This window comes from Panthera uncia (genome assembly GCF_023721935.1).
Source record: "Panthera uncia isolate 11264 chromosome B3 unlocalized genomic scaffold, Puncia_PCG_1.0 HiC_scaffold_1, whole genome shotgun sequence".
Taxonomy (NCBI): Eukaryota; Metazoa; Chordata; class Mammalia; order Carnivora; family Felidae; genus Panthera; species Panthera uncia.
This window is the reverse complement of record NW_026057582.1, coordinates 110,420,483-110,440,515: the sequence shown is the minus strand read 5'-3', so window position 1 is coordinate 110,440,515 and position 20,033 is coordinate 110,420,483. Positions and strand designations below refer to the sequence as shown.

The window sequence follows — 20,033 nt, the reverse complement described above, 5'->3', positions numbered from 1 at the left end:
TTTTTTATAATAGTATATGTTACTGTATGACCAGAAAAAGTGAATATTATTTTTTGTCCATAACTACATTAGCTCTTTAATTGGAAATACATATTATTTTTTTAAAGTTTATTTATTTTTGAGAGAGAGAGAGCCCCCATGTGTGAGCGGGGGAGGGGCAGAGAGAGAGAGGGAGAGAGAGAATCCCAAGCAGGCTCCACACTGTCCGTGAAGAGCCCAACATGGGGCTCGATCCCACAAACCTTGAGATCATGGCTTGAGGTGAAATCAAGAGTCAGATGCTCCACTGACTGAGCCACCCAGATGCCCTGGAAATCCGTATAATTTAAGTGAAAAACTCTGTGAGAGAAAATGTTTGCAAATGCACATTAAAAAAGCAGAAAATGGCATTTTTACTATTTTATTAAGTGGAGGTAAGTTATTAAGTGTGTAGTCATATAAGAACTTTGATTAAGGGGCGCCTGGGTGGTGCTCTCTCTTTCTCTCTCTCAAAACAAATAAGTGAACACTAAAAAAGAATGATGATTAAATATTTTAGATTAAATATTTGAAATGCATTAGAAACTCAGTTGTCTTGCATTGCCTATCTTTGCATATAGCCTATTATTAACTACATTGTTTTCTGTAAATAATTTTCTTTGCATTCTAGAATAATGACTGATCAAGACGAAGCATTTGCTGAGAAAATAATTTCAGCTATTTTAGCCTTTACACAAGCATTCTGAAACTTTCGTTTGCTCTAGGGAATGTGAACCTTCAGAAAAATTTCTAAGTTTCTAGTCTGTTTGGACATATAAGTCATTGGATATTCATAGAAGAACTTATTACCTTGAGCACTGCATATTCTTCATGAGGTTACATACAATGGATTAAGGATTAAAAGGGTTTAAGTGCTCCAGACTTCAAGCTATTTTGTTCCTTTGTTTCATAACTTAAATTGGTATCATAAATTCTGTTTGTATCATAAACTTTTGTATTATAGGACACCGATATTTTAGCTGAAGGTTTTATGTATATTTGACAAAAATTATTTTCATCTAATGTCATTAAAAATTTTTTTTCAAGTTTATTTATTTATTTTGAGAGAGACAGAGACAACGTGAGTAGGGGAGGGGCAGAGAGAGAGGAAGAGAGAGAGAGAGAGAGAGACAGAAACCCAAGCAGTCTCCTAGCTGTCAGTGCACAGCCGGATGTGGGGCTTGAACTCATGAAACTGAGATCATGACCTGAGCTGAAACTGAGTCAGATGCTTAACCGACTGAGCCACCCAGGTGCCCCCATCCAACGTTATTTTAAAGTCTTCCCTACAGAAAAATGAAAGCCCAGCGTCATTCTTTTTATTCATCTGCTTGTGCACTAAGTTTGCCCAGTTTACTCTGAACACAAATGAGTTCTGGGATGGCTAGAAATCCAATACTAAACTCACTAATATTCATTGGGGTGCAAAGGAGAACTAATATCCTTTCACACCCACTGCTCCCTCTTGGAGCCCCTCGGTCTTCCTATAAGGATGGAAAGCCCGCGAGAGGTCGTCTCTGGGCCTTTTCCCCAAAGTCAGAAATTACCCTCGTAATTTTTAGTAATCCTAGTAATTTCTAGTAAGTCTAGTAACTTGTAGTAAGTCTCGTGGTTTCTAGTAAGTCTGGTAATTTCTCGCGGGCGATTTGTCTTGGTGGTGTTGGAGCGCCCGGTAACACGTGGACCCTGGGCCCGGCTCCAGAACCCAGTGTGCGGCCGCCATGCTCACCCTTTCGCCCCACTCGGTGAGGAACCAGCTCTTCGCGCAGGGCCCCATGTCGCAATTCTCAATGTCGTTGGGCCGCAGCTTCATGTTGCACTCCTCATCATCAACCACGTCCCCGATGTTGCTCACACACTTCACGTCTCGAGTCCTCTGTCCCACCCCGCAGGGCACTGAGCACTAAAACACAGCAAGATCACGTCAGTGGAATGGGCCTCTCTAGCTGTGGTGCCCCCATCCTGGTCACCTGCCACCTGAGCAGGGGACCCACTGTGTGGCTGAGTTCCTCTTTCCCCCTCCCCCGCCACGCAGTGCTGTCCAAGGGGAGGGGGATCCCAGCCCTGAACACTTCACAAGTTTTTTTCTCTAAGACCTTCTCGGATGTCCTGCCTACTCTGCTGCTCTGGGCCTCAGTTCTGTCATCTGTAAAACGGGGGTGCAAGACGGGAAGGACCTGGCTTCTCAGGACACGCGAGAGCGATGAGACGCGTATGCACGTGACTCGCGTGGGTTCACCCTTCAGGTTGGCCGTGGGTGGCTGGAACACTCTCCCAAGCCATCGGTCTATTCTGTGGGTTGCACAAAAGTCCTTCCGGAAGCACTGGGAGGGGTTCCCTCCAGGAGACCTCAGGGCTGTCCTGATAGGTCTCGGGGTGGGGGTGGGGCGGTGGGGTGGGGGTGGGGAGGCAGTGAGCGCTGCGGGGGGAGCCCTGGAGAGGCGCCCCGCCCCGCGTACCGAGGTCCAGTCTGTCCGGATCTGCCACTCGCTGCAGATCTTGAGCTGGCAGGTGCTGGTGGTCTCGGGCTTCTCCAGGTGCTGGCAGCGGTAGGGCTGCACCGTCAGGCTGCGGTTGGCATACACCTGGCGGCACAGAACCTGGCGATGCTGCATGCCCAGGCCGCAGGTCTTGCTGCACTCGGACCACTCTCCGATGTCCCAGCTAGCTCCGGAATGACAGAGAGCGACAGGGACGGGTCAGCGTCGGTCCGCAGGAAGACAGCCAGACCCCGCCCGAGCCAGCCTGCACGGAACCGTCAGAATCCTTCCGGGTGAGGCTCGTCCTAGAGCATTCTTAATGGTCGGCCCAAGGGCCATCGGACTCCGTAAAGGAAAGTAACCCACTTTGGAACTTAGAAATCTTATTCCAGTATTCCTTTTTTTTTTTTTTTCCTTTCTAGTTACTTGTCAGTTTCACAATCCTCTCCTGTCCCCCTGCTTTGTCATTCAGTTAAATAAGACATGGGGTGGGGTGCCTGGGTGGCTCAGTCCGTTAAGCAGCCGACTTTGGCTCAGGTCATGATCTCATGGTTGGTGAGTTCCAGCCCTGAGTCGGGTTCTGTGCTGACAGCTCAGAGCCTGGAGCCTGTTTCAGATTCTGTGTCTCCCTCTCTCTCTCTGACCCTCCCCCATTCATGCTCTGTCTCTCTCTGTCTCAAAAGTAAATAAACGTTAAGAAAATTTAAAATAAATAAATAAATAAATAAGACATGGGCGCATGCTCATTACCTATGAGAATGTATCTGTTACTTTGAAGATTATGTTTGGACCCTTCTTAGGGCCCTTCCCCCATCCTTCTGCAAGTGTCCTATTTATCATTCAATAGCCAGCCCCGACCTCTCCTGAGACTCTTTACCCGACTCCTCCTGGCTGGTGTCTTTGTGACTCGCCTTATTCTGTGTACACAGCTCACCTACCACACTGACCACGCTGGACTGTAATTCTCTGCTTCCCTGTCTCCTTTCCTCGCCAGGCTAAAACGTAATTGCTCCTAATCACCAAAGGCTGGCTGGTCAGGGCTGCAAGTTAACTGTGTGCATCCCGAGACAGGTGCGCGTGTTGAACAGACTGCAGCTTATGCACAGACCAAGTCTCATGTTCCTAAATCAGATGTACACAGATTTAAAAACCGGATTGTATCTGCGACTGAGGTCCTATGCACGAGCAAGCAGAAGTGACCCGACAAAAGGCCACCTGCACCGAGAGGCCATCTTACAAGGCTGGGCAAGGGAAGATGTTGCAGGGTTCCTCCTCAGGGGTCGGCTTCATGCTGGAGTCACAGTAGCTCTCGGGAACCTCTTCGTGGGTGTTTCTGTGTACACAGCGAAAAATCGGGAACTGCGATCCTGCAAACACAAGAAGAACTTCTGAGGCACCGTCCCGCACACTTGACTGGTGGAGATGCCCAGAGATACCCAGGTACCGATGAAGAGAGGCCACAGAAACGGAACAATCCATACACACACACACGGGCCACCAGGCACTGTGGGTGCAAAGAAGGGTAGGAATAGTCACTGCCCTCGGAGAGCTTACGATCTCTTTGCGGACATGGCTGCTAGAGGCAGGCAAAAATAGTTTTCGTAACAGTTCAAGATAGCACTAGGCAGGAGAGAGATTGTGAGTACTAGCAATAACCGTTTGCAGGTTTTCTGGAGACATCACAGAGAAAGGGTCCCAGAAGCCCCAGCTGGATCCTAGAGAACGGTTGGGTTTGGGCAGCTGTGTGCACATGTGTCTTGGAGGGAGGGGGCCGTCCAGGCAGCTGAACGTGTGCCTGTATGATGAAGAGGCAGGCTGAAGCAGAGAAGTAGGAAGATTTAAGACAGGCTAGAGGAGCAGCTGGCTTCCCCTTTGTAAAGCATCTCACACATTCCCCGAATAAAGTACTGATCCAATGGTATTTTTAGGTATTTGAGTGGATGTCTGCTTCCCATGAGACAGTGAGCTTCTCAGAGACAGAACTCATTCTTGTCCATCCCTGTAATCCCAGTACCTAGCAGAATAACAGCTGCTCAATAAAAATGCTGAATGGCTACTTACCAGAGATCTAATATTTGTTTTTATTACTTTGCTACAAAAAATCATACTAACTTCCTCGGGGTTTTTGTTGTTGTTTTGTTTTAAACACTTTTTTAAAAAAGTTTTTATTTATTTTGAGAGAGAGAGAGAGAGAAGGGGAGAGGCAGAGAGAGAGAATTCCAAGTGGGATCTGCACTGTCACTGAGGAGCCAGACTCAGGGCTCAGAGTCACAAACCGTGAGATCATGACCCGAGCTGCAACTAAGAGCCAGACGCTCAACCGACTGAGCCACCCAGACGCCCCTGTTGTTTTGTGTTAAATACACAGTTGAGTTTCACTGGCTTCATGTGGATAAATCTGTCTTGGAGAGAAAGTCAGAATTTGTTAAGTGAGATCTGTCGCTTTCAAAAAAAGCCCTTTCAATTCTGCCTTCCTCTCTCTGCTGCTCCCTGGTGGCAGCTCTGGAGTATTACTAGTGAAGGTGTACAAAGAGAAATGTCATCAGGCCAAACAACGGTCTGAAAAATAAGATGCTTCTTCACAAATAATTGCCTGTCCCCGCAGCCAACCCCCAGTCGAGGCCACTACACAATTCCTGCTGGGCAGAACACTATCACTTATTCTACAGCTCTGTCTTAGCTCTGTTGCTAACTGGCCAGGCGTTCAGAGTTGCTGAACTTCCAACTTGCTACAATTTAATTGAAACTGGAGGGATAACTTTTAACATAAAGGTCACAGTATTTCATCAGCCGTGAAAAGTGTGTCAATGCTTGTTTCAGCTGATCTTGTGTGATGACCGAGCCAGAGGGAAGTTCTCGTAAGAAACTCGACAGTTTGTAAGACAGTTCTGAATCTGAAATGGTCATGTGTTTCAAAACCACTCTGCTAGTAAAAATTTCTAATGCGGCTATTCCTTGAGACCATTATTTAAAGTCATGTCTCAATTGAGTATAATTGTTAGCTGAGTAAAAAAGCAGTACTGACTTTTCCCTTAAATTAATTTAATTAATAGGAAGCAAACAATTTTTGTGGAATTGAGTTTTGTCTAGTGACATACCTGCTTCCTTTAAGAAGAGATTTTTAATTAAATTCAACGAACATGAAGCACATCGTGCTCACTTCACAAAGATGAATAAGATTCCATTCACGCCTTGCAGGGTATCCATTTGGGACCCAGCTATTAAGGGATTAAGTAAAAATCTTATTATTTATCCCTTCGGACCATGTGGGTCTAACTTTTCTGCTAGCAAGTTTGTGAACTGGAAAGCAAAAGTAACTATTCCAACCACACGGCACACAAATGAGGGGGCAATTTAATATCTTCAGCTAGAAGGATGCAGGTAACCATAGGAATGCTCTGTGCCTCGGAGAGATGGGTTCTGCTTAGGGCTGTTAGCACATGGCCACTGCCTGCCTCCCCCAACCCCTTACGGCCTTTACAGAGCGCTTGTCCACCATGCAGCTCCCGTGTGCAGTCGAGGACATGGGTTCAGAGGCTCTCTCTCTGATGGTGAGAAGGCACCAGAGCTCTAGTGACTCCAGTGACCACAACGGTTTCTTTCTTTGTTGATCTCCGCAGAGAGGGGGACTGTCACTCAAAATGGCACCTGGCCATCTCTTCACTGTACAGCGTGCCATTCAATTATGCCTCTAATTGGTGGCAAGCGAGAATGGGGTGGTGAGGTCAGGTGCTGGCTGGGCTTCAGGCAGCAGGGAAAATCTGGGGCCGTTTTAGTTGGGTTTTGTGTTGTGTGTGTTGATCAAAACAGGACTCCGTTATCCTGGAGGAGGGGACGGTGCCGCAGGTAATCCAAAATGAGTAACTGAGGCAAGTCAGTGAATTCAGGGGACAGTATATAGAGGCCGGTGAGGCACTGTGGAGAGAGGGACAAAATACGGAGCAAGGAAAAAATTAAATCACCCTAGTCGTGGTACCCTAGGAATCAACGGGGCCAAGCCAAAATTTTGACCAGAGGTCTGGGCAAAATGCTGGATGGAGTACAAGCCATCTGGGATGCTCGGGGCGGGGCCCCTCTCTGTGATGGTGATATCGTGATGCTGAAAGCATTTCCCCAAAAGGGAGTTTTCACACGAGACGTATGGAAACGTGTGGTCTGGTGAGCTCCACCAGGACTGGAGGAGGTCTGTGTAGGGACAAGTGGTGAGGTTGCAGGGGGCGTGGATTTGTGTTGTGCGTAAAAGAGCTGGGCGGCACCAGTAGGCTCAGAAGGTCCTGGTCCCGGCACATCTGTCACTACTGCTGAGCAAAACACTGCCGCATCCACGCTGCCTCGTCTGTCCTGCAGGTGTGGCCACTGCTGCCGGGAGCAAACCTTCCAGGGAGCCAAGGAGGGGCACCCCCGGCTGCTGCCATTTGTCACGAGGGAGAGCAAAGGGGCTGCGAGTACAAGTTGCGGGGGTGGGGGACAGTACATCTCTGCTCTTGTTTGATTTCCGAGGCACGTCTTCCGTGTCTCTTTGACTGGACAAGCCGTGCTGTTTATCAGGGTAAAGAAGAGAATGCACACGTCATCCCGGGCATCCGAGGGGCAGATGACGTGTGTATATGTGTGTGTGGGTCCACAATGCAAAAGAGAAAGACTCTATTAAGGACGTTAAACAAGATAATATGGAAATCTAGAGAAAAAGATTCTTCAGTTTCGAATACATAAATCCACGCTCTTTCAGCTACGGATAAAACACAAGTAAGGCAACACTAGCCTTGCGTATCTAAGATATAATGACGATGAAAAAGCCACTCTTACACGCTTTCTAAAAGCTGTCTACACCCCATTTGAGATGTGGTGACAATATATTAGTTAATTCAAGAATCACCTGAGGGGTGCCCCGTGCGTGCTTGGTACGATCCCAGGTGCAGGCAACGCAAAGTGTGTGTACACGCGGGGGGACCGCTAGGCCACACGGAGCTGGGACAAAAATGTGTCCCGAATTGTCGGGAGGTCCCATGGAATAAGTGGGACCTTGCAGAATTGGGAAGGGCTTCCCAGAGGAGATGTATCTGTGCCAAATCAGCAAGTGTAAACAGTTTGCTGGCTCCATACCAGAGAATAATAAGGGAGGCAGATTTTTTATCTCAGTGCGGATCACACAGACTGGGGTTGGCTCGGGGGAAGATAACCAGAATCTTTGGAGATGGGGTCCCTCCATCATGCCTGGTACAGAGCAGATAAGAGACCTGTTGAATGACCACCAGGATAAGTGGCATCTATTCAGTGAACACAGGACTGTGTGAGCAGCATGAAGGGGCAGCTGGCAAATGGCACAGCTATGTCCTTATCCTATTAAGTCCCCAAGGCAAAACCGAAAGGTCTCTGGACAAGGCTACATCGCACCCTCCTGGAAAGGCTGGGCCAGGCGATCTTTACGGACATGAAAGGGAAGAGAATCTCCCATACATGCCATCCTTGATATAAAACCACATGACAACAAGTTTTATTTTTATAACTTTCCCTCGTTTTTACCTAGCACAAATGTAAGCAGTTCCTCTAGTGGGCACCATACCACTAACTACAGAGTATTTGGTAAGAACACACTTGGACCCTGAGTTCCTACGTCACCTGCATTTTTGTACTGCTCACCTCTTCAGATTCATGGATGGGTCCTCACTAAAGTGGTTTTGGCCTTAATGTGTAATCATCTCTAGCTTTCTGCCTCTGTTAAGACACATTCTAGAGGCATTTCATTTTTCCTCGCAGAGCTTGAAAAAGAGGTTAGCCCGGCGAATCTCCAGTCCATGTTCTTTGCACATCAACTAAGTAAAAGCACGATAAAACCTGCACAATACCAGCCCCATAAATCAGTTCTCTGGTTGTCGGTCATCATGGGACTGGTGGGGTTCCAGGCGGGAGGGGCTCCGGCTCCCGTGAAGAACACCCAAATCCCATTCTCAAAAGCCACTAAGCCAACGTGCTTGGGAAAAAGATAAAGGCTTTGAGGCGGTGGCGAAAGGCTTTTCCATGCACAAATTCTGTCAAAGTTTCCGGATTTTGTGCCTTCAGGTACAAGCCTCTTGAAGAAAAGAAAAGAAAAAATGTCCCCAAACCAATATTGTCAGTGTGCCACAGTTTCCTGTCCGCAGAAACTTTCTGAGATACAGCCTCCCGGTTTCTGTGGTAACCTCCCCTCAAAGCACAGCTCTTCCAGGGTCACCAATAGGACTTCATTACAAACAGAAGGCTATTACTATGCATTTGGTATCCCTGCATCACAGTTCCTGGATGGTCACAGGCAAATCCTTGCCCTGGGGATCTAGGCCACCTTGAAACTGGGAAACAGCATCCATTTCCAACCAGGTGCCACAGGTTTGAGAAGGGGTTTCTGGACACTACATTCCACATCTACCTTAGCTTTGGGGCTTTCCAGGAAACAGGGCCGTGGATCGCCTTCACAGTTCAGACCGAGATTGATACTGACCCGCTCGCACACAGCCACGCTTTGTTTTGAGCCTATCACGACCAGCTTTACGTAAATTTCACCTGCACACCATCCACTCTTCTCCCCAGTCCTGTAACTCTTCTCTTTTCTTTGGTTTAGGGAGATGCCCCGGGTGCCCTCTGGTGTGCGGTCTCCCTTCCTGCAAGGAGTCCACAGAGCTGGCGACATTGGGCTGCAGGCTTGTCCCTGGGGTCTCAGCAGACGGGGTCGGGATAACGGGATGATACAGGATGAGGATTTTACAGAAAGGAGAGAGCTGTGAGTGCTGGTGAGCCTGAAAGCCAGCTAACACCTCAAGCCCAGTCAGCATGCTTTTTTCTGGAATCTCAGATGTGAGAATGAGTTTTGTCTGGTATTTGTGTGACCTTACGCTTTGTGAGCACATTCTGTGGCCATTAATGAGTGTGGCATGCAGGAGAGGGTTAACTCAGGGTGCTCAGACCCTGCACACTCCAAAGAAAGGCCCATCTTCAGGACCGGCCCCTTGAGCCCGTGGAATATCCGGCTGACAGGGATGTTTCTCTATGTCTTGGGACCACGCTGTATCAGTGTGACAAGAGAGTTTATGCCAACAATGCGATTCGGGTGAGTGCCTGTTTTTCTGTGCCTGAGGTCTCGGGCCATGTCCTGTCTCTCAGTTTGACTTCTGGGTGCCAATGTCGGTAACGTGGGGGCTACGTGCCTATGCGACTGAGCCACAATAAGCCCCCTGTACACCAAAGCTCGAGGGGCTTCCCTGGTTGGCATTACTTGGCTCCTGCGGTCACCCCTCATTGCTGGGAGAATTCAGTGCATCCATATGCAACTGTCTTGGGATGGGACACCTGGAAGCTGGCCCCTGGTTTCTCCTGGACCTGGCCACACGCGCGTTTTCCCTCTGATGATGCCCGTCTGTATCTTCTCACTGTGAAAGTTGCAAGCATGGCAGCTTCTCTGAGTCTTGCATGTCCTTCTCGGGGATCATCAGGCTTGGGGGGGGGGTCCTCGGGAGCCTCAACACAACGTCACACCAGTGACCAATCCCCCAGTCAGGCTCAAGGAGGGGAGGGTTTGCCGCGTGCCTCCAGCCCAGCTACGGGTTCCTCACCGGGTGGCGGGGGAGGGGGGCAGGGATCTGCGGACACCCTCCCAGCCCACACTCGAGCTCACCTTTCCCACAACTCGTTGAGCATTCTGTGGTCCCGAGCTGCTTCCAGTTGTGGTCCCGGTTTCGTCGTGGGGACTGCGGTGCCGCCGGCACCAAATCGTCCGGTCGATGGGGAGAAAATCCATCGGGATGCCTGACTGGGAAGGCCTGCGCTGATCCTGAGGTGAATACTTCAGGCGCCCCACCATCTCCTTCCTTCTCCTCGGTCCTCTCTTTCTCTTCTCGCTCCTCCTGGCTCCTCCCATCCGTTACCAGCTGGCCGTTGAAGGGCTCCCCTAGGAGAGGCAGGTGCACACACAGAAGAGAGATCGGTCTGGACACTGAGTCCCACGGAGGAGATCCCTTCAACATTAGAAATTATGCAGAATACCACCGTTTCCAATTCACAACACATGTGTTTAAAACATGCAGATGCTCATTTCCCTAATATCCAAACCATTATTAAAAGCGAATAAGAGAAAGACGGATGTCTCAGGAGGAGAAGCAGGCAAGGGCCAGGAAGAGGCAAGTCACGTAAAAAGAAATGCAAACAGCCAAAAGTCACACAACAACGCTCAACTTCACTCATAGTTAAAGAACCACATGCGAAAACAAAAACCACCACCACAACGTTATTAGCCTGACAGTAAGTATCAGAAACTTTGGAGACCCTAAATTCCTAAACCCCACATGGAAAGTACAGGGAAATACACCAGAGAAGGGGAGGGTAGATAGACACAAATTTTTGGAGGGCAATTTGGTCACATCCACCCTCGTTTTACACGCACGTGCCTCCTGACCTAGTGATTCAGTTTCTAGGACATTCATCGTGCAAATATTCCCATTCTTTTGCATAAAGCTGCATGTACAACCATGGCTAGTAAAGCGTTATTTGAAATAGCCAAACAGTGGAGTGGATTTAAATGTCCACCAGGGTCCTGGTTAAAAACCATCATGCTACAACCATAAATGGATGCTAGGTTACTTTTTTTTTTTTTTAAGAATGGAACAAAAGAAATGGAGAAAATATATGTTGTGATATGGAAAGATGACCGATCTGTTGTTTGACGAGAGGAAAAAGCACGGCAGAGTTTAGCCTGCAAACACATACACGCCGAGGTGTGGCCGGACACCTCCGGAGATTAAATCTGCTTTCTGCCCCTTGTGTCTGTTCCTCCTCCTCTCCCAGTCCAAGTGGCCAAGCCCTTAGGTTTTCTGGCCTCGGAGTTTTGCAGGAGAGAGAGTACAAGCTGCTGAAAGTCAACAGCTCTTCCTTCCTACAGTGAAAGCCTGAGTTCTCAGGAAGGATAAGGAGGCCCAGATACCCAGCCCGTTGAGGGAAAAGAGGAAAAGAAAGGAGGGAAAGGTGGAGAGCAGTTTTTGAGAGACACAGGCAGAGGGAGAAGTATTTCCAAGGCGAGGAGAGGGTGGAGTCAGGGGGCTGGGGCTTCCTGAGCACCGCAGACCTTACTCATGGTGATCTTCACTCCTATCAGGGGTGTGTGGGGGGCCCCCATATTGACTGAGATCGAACTTTCTACAAGTTTCAAATAGGTTTGCAGTTGAGGTGAGATCTCAGTTAGACTTCTGGAAAAGCCCAGCATGCAATGTCCCTTGTACACTTGGATTGCAGGCAAAGGTTCCAAGTGGCTGTAAGCGTGTTTCTATGTGCACAGGAAAGGGCTGTGTGGAATCCCACCAAGTTGTAAAGAGATATTCCCTCTTGGGATGGGGTGGGAGGGATGAGGTCGGGGCATATTACCTTTTCTTTTTTTTCATAAACATTATTCTTTTTTTAGAGCAGTTTTAGGGTCACAGCAAAATTAAGTGGAAAGGTTCCATATCCTCCCTGGCCCCACACACGCACAGCCTCCCCCATCAACATCCTGCACCAGAATAGGACAGCTGTTGCCATCCACGAACCTGCATCGACACACCATTATCACCCAAAGCCCATGGTTTACATCAGGGCTCAGTCTGGTGATGTACAATTTATGGGTTTCGACAAATGTGTAATGCTATGTACCCACCATTACGGTAGCATTGAGAATAGTGTCACTGCCCTCAAAATCTTCTGTCTGCCTATTCGTCCCTCCCTCCCCCTTTGCCCCTGGGAACCTGTTTAACGTCCTCATAGTTTTGCCTTTTTCAGAATGTCGTATGGTTGGAATCATGCAGCGTGGAGGCTTTTCAGATCGACTTCTTTCACTTTAATAATGCGCACTGACCTTTCTTCCATGTCTTTTCATGGCTTGACAGCTCATTACTTTTTGTGCTGAATAACATTCCACTGTCTGGAGGTACCAGACAGCTTATTCATCCATTCACCTAACGAAGGATATCTTGGTTGCTTCCAAGTTTGGCCAGTTATGGAACACTTGTATCTTACTTTATATATTTCTATTTTGACCGAATATTGTTCAAGTTCGATACAAACTAAGGAGGCAGATCCCAGAGTTACTGTAGAATCCAGTTAAAACTTAGGGCTCTCCCACCCTTCACCCATATTTCTTATTTAGTTGGCTACTTAAAATATTTTGTGGCTTAAATTATATGCAGTTTAAATCAACAGAATCAAGACTAGTCATCCCGCTATAAGTGAGACTAAAATGTTACCAGACAAAAACATTTTAAAATCATTTGCGTACCTCGCATACACTGGGCACCGTGCCGGGATGGATACCTGATATTCAATCCTTTTCCACTGCCTGTCGCCTCCAAAAAAATCCTGGGAGTGTAGGGTTTTTTCCCTCACCATTTTGTAGACTGGGGATGTGCTCAGAGAGTTCCTGACTTGTCTGAAGCAAGCCAGCAGAAACCAGCAGAGCTGAATTCGAGTTCATGGAGGGTAAAGCCGAATCCCAGAATGCTCCTCCTCACCAACTTTCTACAACTGACTCCTTCTGGGCCTGCCTGTCCCAGGTCATCAATCCCATGCTACCGATCAGCTGAGACTCATCAGGCTTGTTATCAGTCATCATCACCTTATATGATTTCAAGTAGTCTGTCCAATTGCCTTATCGATCAGCATCAGACCTCAGTAACCTCAATATTCTGCCATCTGCACTTGGTTTCTCAGACTATGTATCGTTCCTGCTGTGCTGATTTGCTGTTTGGACAACACGGGCACCCCATAGGCTGGGCACACACCCTGTTGTCTCCATGCAGCCAGGTGGTTTCTGCCTGACCTGTGACAATCAGATAACCCGGTTATCCATCTGGTGGGCTGGAGAAGGATGGTGGGCCGGGCCTCCCGTGCCCTCACTTCCCAGGACAGTTGTCAGACCAGGTAACTCAAAGAAGCATAACAGTTACATAGTCACACAGGCTGGCCTGAGGTCCCTGTGGGACCTGGGCAAATAAGTCAATCTAAGCTTCCATTTCCTTACTTTTAAAATGAGGCTAATAATAGCGCCTTCCTCTGAGCACTATTGTGATAATTTGATGAGTTAATCTGTGTGAAGGGCTCAGCAGCATCTGGCACAGAGCAAAGACTCAGTGTGTGGGTGATGATACCATTAATATTTATGCAGACCTTCCTGTTCAAAAAATGGAAAAGAAAGTCTCCGTTTGGGTGGTGGGCTCCATTATCATTTGGTAAAGAAATATCTGTGGAGTCAGAGGGCTGCCTGCTGTGTCTATCAGCAAAGCCTACAGGAAAGAGGTAGACAGCTAGGCGTGAACTCATTATTCTTTTCTTATAAGTCAAAGCAGTGTTGACGGAAGCAAAGGGGACCAAGAGAAAAGGCATGAAGTAGACAGAATAATGGCCCTCTGAAGATGTTTGCATCCTAATCCCTGGAACCTGTGAATATGTTACCATATATGGTAAAAGGGACTTTGCAGATGTGAGGAAGTTAAAGATTTGGGGATGGAGACTTGTCTTGGATTGTCTGGATGGGCCCGATGTCATCATCTGCATGCTCACGAGCAAGAGGCAGGAGGACGAGAGTCAGAGACAGAGATGTGATGACGGAAAAATGGGGTCGGAGCCCAAGATCCGAAGGTGCTACTCAGCTGGCTTTGGAGATGCGGGAAGGGGCCCGGAAGCAAGGAGTTCAGGAGGCCTCTTGAAGTGGAAAGGGCAGGGCGACAGAGCCCCCTAGGGCCTCCCATAGGAGCATGGCCCACCGACACCTCGGTTCCCGCCCAGCAAGACCCGTTTTGGACAGATTCTGACCTCCTGAACCGTATGATAGCAAATTTGTGTGGTTCTGAGTCACTAAGTTTGCGAAAATTTGTTAGGGCAGCTGTAGGAACCTAATACGAGGTGCTTCCAAATCTCGAACTGGAAAGATAGATTCAGGATGTCCACCTCATTTTTGAATCAAGTGAATGAGACACGCTCATCAGCAAAGGCTCAGACAAATAGTAAAGCATTCTCTGATATCAAGTGCTTGCCCATGGGTTTTCTCCATGTTGACTGAGAGACACAAGGGAGATGCACAGGAAGAGACAGGGGGGCTTTAGAAGGAAATAGCAGGTATGCTTGGCAGAAACACAAGAGGTTTTACCTGGTCTCCTGTGAGGAGGCACCTGGGGGCTGATGGCGTTGGTCCCCATGATGACGTACTCATAGTGGACTCCCGGATTAGGCTGCTGGTGTATCATCTGACAACACAAAGGTCAATGTCACTGCACTGTCACACACACCTTGCCTGTGGGCCAAGTTTCCGTGGTATAAATGGCACTATCTATTAATGAGTGGGTTGATTCAGATCTGATCATATTAGTGAACCTGTGGCAGATTAAATGAAAGCTCTTCCTGGATTGTTTTTTGTTCTTTGCTTTTGAAGAATGAAGAACTTGGAAGAAAACTAGGGGGAAAGTCAAGATTTTATACACTCCACACAGGAAGATGGGACCGATGGTAGCAGAACCTTTCTGTTGGCTCTCAACCATCTTATACCATAGCTTAGATTGTGCTCAGTGCTCTCAAAATAGCCCAGACAGCCATGTCTATGCTACAGGGGAACACATTTGAACACTAGGTGGCGAGAGAAAATCATGCAAAGAAGAGCCAGCCGCCTTGGGCAGAGCCAGCCTGGCATCCCTGAGGTCCCTTCAAAGAACCCTATCTGGCCATGAGGCTGGCTCAGGAAAGGTCTGCCCCACCCTCTCCCTCGTTCACCTCTGGATCTCATCCCCTCTCATCCAAGGAAAGCTCCAGAGCCACAGAGAGATGTGGGGGTGGGGGGTGGTCAGGAAAACAGGTGTAAGGGAAGTAAGTCTCCCTGGTTCCTGTTCTCTCAGGAACCAATGACAAAAGCAGGATATCAAGCAGGAAGCAGCAGAAGTCAGGAATTAAACACTGTCTTGGACAAAAACCACAAAATCAATCAGCAGGCCTTTGCAGAAAAAATCCCTCCCTATTGGCTTTGGAACACAGAGTCCTTTGTGCCTATGGCCTTCCTGGCGTGGGGCAGGGCGCTGGGCTAAATGGAGCAGCAGAATGGGAATCCTCAGTGTAAATACAAGCCAGGCAAGGAGACACTGTCCCTACTGCTTTATAAAGGGGCTCTCCTGTTGGCCAGTTGTATACCCTAGAGCAAGTCCCATGGTCTCACGGTTTTTGATTTCTTCATCTGGAGCAAGAGGTTAGAATCACAACTATCTCTTGGAATCTTTAAGCCACAAGCGTCTCCGAGTCACTCCTGCATGGTGGGACCTGTTTTGTTCATGAGAGTGTCCATTCTGCCCGCCATCATCCCTTACCTTCTTCCTACATGTGAAAAGGGGCCTCCATTCTACAATCACCCATGGGAAGGCAGACATAGGACCACTGACCTCCCTACACCCAGGAACCATGGTGGTGAGCACAGAGCCCCAAGGGGGGAAGTGGGGTGACCTCTGTTTCCCACCATCTACCCCTAATTCTCTCGTTTCTCTTTCCACATAATTTAACAGTGGGTCTGAGGCTGGAAACCCTCCCTGCCTCCCCCATGCCTCTTCTGCACGAGCATTCTGCCAGTGCAAACCCTGTCCCATTTATGAAATTATTGTTGGCCACCGAATCCCAGACCACCCACACCGGGCCTTTAACAATCTGGGTTTTTACCCCTGATGCCATTGGAAACTTACCCAGAGTCCAACAACCAACTGGACAGTCTTAAAAAAAAATATTCAAAATTAACTATAACAAGGCTTCTTTTATAGTTTCTAGTCTATGAGCCACTAGGCCCAACAGGAATGAACATGTAACTGTACAGCTGGAGAACGAATATTTATAGAATCGTAAGAGCAAATAGCATGTAGATTAGCATGGCTTTAGAGATGGGAAGACAGTACAGGTCTGTGGCTGAGCTCGTCTTTATCAAAACCTGATTTGAGTTTTATGTCTTGTCACCTTTTTGATTTCCTGAGAGTTTTAAGAAGACTGGATTTTAGTGGTTTCTTTGAAAAATAAGGACCGTTTTATATTCTTGGGCAACCTAATAATTTAGTTTCTTGTAAAATAAATCCCGAATTGTGTCTTCTGTAAGGCAAGGAACTTGTAGTAAACGTCTGTATTGTTCCTTCAAGCTTTATTGCACATCGTCTGGAGTACTCTGCAGTTCTCGTTTCTTCCTTTGCTTTCATAGAATTTGAAGAGGGCTGGGAACTTGAGCGGTCTTGTCTTGCCTTGGGCATTTGCTTTCTTTTGCCATAAAAAGAAAACATGCCAAATTAGCATTAGGAAAAAAGTGCCGGGAGCGGAGCCAATGCTCATGAAATAAAGGGTATGTTTTGCCTCTGATTTGGTTCAACAAGTAAAAATGGTTTTAGGGGGTCAATAAACTCTGAGGGTAATAAGCATCTGGCAGAGTTTAAGGTTTCTATGAGCTAGGTACATTCGGAGGTGAATGGTGGAGGTGAACGCCAAGCATTTAGGCACCTCAAAGGCTCAGCTCAAATGGTTTTATTGAGCACAGGCAATGATCTGTTGCTTATTTGCGCTCAGGGTGGGACTTAGAAGAAGCAAGATGCAAAATTCAAACAGTCCAGAAACATCCAAACTCACATAGACATCCAAGATCTCATTAGTGGGGCCTTCGGCCAAAAAGGATTCTCCAGCGGTGCTCGAAATCTCATTTGGACGCTTGTAGGTGAACATGGTCCCTCCACCTTCGTATTTTCCTGGCCGGTCAATTGCCCAGTTCCCGTTGATGATGGAGCGGCCAGAACGACTTCGCAAAGCTGTCAAGAAAAACGAGATGATTCCTCGGGTAAGGGCAGGGTATGCACAAGAAAGTGAAGTGACCCCACGTCAAGTGTTCCATTAGGACCCACTATGTGCTAGGCACTGATCTAGGCCCTGAGGGAAGTGAGGCATCTAGATCACATCCCTTCGGGTTTCTTCAACTTCTTGGTTCACTTCTTCAACCCATTCAATGCCTTCCACCCCTTGAACTTAGGATAGAAAAGAGGGGCAAGAGTAGTCAGGAGAGAAGAATGTGGAAATAGAGAGGGGGGTGGGGAAAGTTAGAGGAAGAAGAGAAAAGGACGGGAAGGGAAACCGTAGTATATCCCATTATCTAGGTGAGAGGTTGCACATTGGCAGCCCGTGAGCTGATTTTGGCCCACAGATAGGCTTAGTTTGGCCGTCATAGTGTTTTGTTTTGTTTTGAAATAATTGAACCCAAATTCAATTTGGGTTCTGTAGCTTCTAGCTTCTCTTGTAAAACAAGAAGACATGTTACCATTGGCTCTACGATCTGTCATGGCAGGAACCAGCTGGAGCTGAGGAGGACCGCCCGTTAGATGGGGTTTGTGTGCTCTGCTTTGTCCTAACCCCCCACTCCCTAATACTCCCCCACACTGAGGCTGAGTCTCAGTGTACTGTCCATTTATTGATGGCTATGGGTTATTTATTCCATTTATGATCATGCCTGCATTGTTATTTGTCTTACGGAAATAGAAACTTGCTTATAATTCTTTCTACTTGTGTGTCTACTAAAAGTGACAAAACTAAAGATAGGTCAAGAGGGTCACACGATTCTCTCCTACCTGATCACCTTCATTCATTTGTATGACCTTCCTGACTTCTGTGGGCTTTTGAGGCTGGGAGCCATGCTGACCCTCCCACATACACGGTTAAAATTAATCCTCATGACACAGCTAAGCAGGCGCATGTCCCTGTCAGAGCGTTGATCAGGGATGGGAGGGAACTTGTTCAAGTTGGCGAAGGTGAGAAGTGACAAAACTGTGTCTGTGCTCAGGAGGGGAGGTAAGAGAGGAGAAGAGCGGCAAGGAACAAGGTGCTTGTGTTTATGAGAGGACAAAGGACAGCATGTGAGAGCTCACTTTCCTCCCTTAGGGCATCTGACACCATGAAACTCAGAAGCCAATGGTGGATTGGGTTGAAAGGAGACCCCGTGGTAAGTGTCATATACACAGCAGGCTTGTGATGGTCACTGGATCTCTGACCCTCACTTTCACAGGCTTACTAAATTTAATTTTGTACAATGTATTATGGAAAAATTTATATAGAAACAAAAGCAGTGAGAACAGTATAATAAACCGTATACCCATCACCCAGCGTCAATAATTATCAACTCATGGCTTATCCTGTTTCCCTCTGCAAATCCCGGACCCCCTTTATCCTTATATTTTTCAGGAGGTGTCTCGAAAATATAAGGACTCTTTGCTTCTTTTTTTTTTTTTTTTAATTTTTTTTTTTTAACGTTTATTTATTTTTGAGACAGAGAGACACAGAGCATGAACGGGGGAGGATCAGAGAGAGGGAGACACAGAATCTGAAACAGGCTCCAGGCTCTGAGCTGTCAGCACAGAGCCCGACACGGGGCTCGAACTCACGGACCGCGAGATCATGACCTGAGCCGAAGTCGGCTGCTTAACCGACTGAGCCATCCAGGCGCCCCAAGGACTCTTTGCTTCTTAAACACATTTTCAGCAGCGTTTCTACAGTGGGTCTCTGGGGTCCAGCAGAGTCAGGCTGCTCCAAGGGGTGGCAGAACCTCCTGTTTAGAGGTGGGTATACCCCCATTCTCCCCACCCGGCAGACTCCATCCCCGGTTGGCTGGTTGCCATGGCTACAGGGAGACCACACCTGTGGAACACCGAATACCAAATTATAAAATCAATTCAGCTTACTGAGTGGCAAAGAAGGTCAAGAGTAGAGACTAAGGAAGAATAAGTTTAGAGCTGTTTTCTCTCAAAAACCACACTTGAGAGTGGTCCATATTGCCTCTCCATTTCCTCACTTGCCATTCACTTCTCAACATCTCCAACCTGACTCCTGCCCCCACTATGCCACTGAAACAATTATAATTAATGTCACCAGGACCTCCATGTTGCTAAATCCAATGGGCATGCTCTAGGCCTCCCCTTGCTAGATGTCTCAGCAGCATTCGGTCCTACTGGCCCCTCCATCCTATTGGAAACATTCTTGGTCTGGGACACCACACTCAGCTTGCTGTCCTCCAGCTCTTAGGCTGCTCATCTGTTCTTTCATTTCTGTCTCATCTTTCTCTACTCAGCTACTGAATATTAGCATTCCTTGAGGATTAAGAGTAGACCTGATTTGGGTGCCATACTTTCATGGGCAAGTACACCGATGCCATGGCTTTAATTACGCTGGCTTCCAAATTTCTGTTCCCAATCCAGACTTCTTTCTCTAACTGCCTACTTGACAGCTGCCCTCAGACATCTGAACTCGCCCTTGACCTCTTCCAGCATTTTCTCTGTCAGTAAGTGGTACTACCATCTGCTTCATTAGAAATGGAGGAATTATCCTGGACAACTCTCCCTTCCTTCTCTCCTGTATCCAATCCATCATCAAATTATACTTGACCTCCTCCATATTTCTTGAACCCATCTACTTCTCTCCATGTCCGCTGCCATTATCCAGGGCAAGACTACCACCAGATCTCATCCAGACTAACTCAAAACCTTCTAATTGGTCTACCTAATT

At 47.6% G+C, this 20,033-nt stretch overlaps 1 protein-coding gene across 1 annotated transcript in view; it reads right to left on the bottom strand.

Annotated features, from left to right (window-relative positions):
* THSD4 (thrombospondin type 1 domain containing 4) overlaps window positions 1-20,033 on the bottom strand; it is a 568,037-nt gene that overhangs the window by 24,480 nt on the left and 523,524 nt on the right. Inside the window, exons 9-14 of the mRNA XM_049611866.1 lie at window positions 17,121-17,296; window positions 14,635-14,731; window positions 10,144-10,416; window positions 3,736-3,865; window positions 2,478-2,682; window positions 1,748-1,921 (exon numbers count right to left, since the gene is read on the bottom strand). Coding sequence (XP_049467823.1) covers window positions 1,748-1,921; window positions 2,478-2,682; window positions 3,736-3,865; window positions 10,144-10,416; window positions 14,635-14,731; window positions 17,121-17,296 — 1,055 coding nt within the window. The remainder of the gene's footprint in view (window positions 1-1,747; window positions 1,922-2,477; window positions 2,683-3,735; window positions 3,866-10,143; window positions 10,417-14,634; window positions 14,732-17,120; window positions 17,297-20,033) is intronic.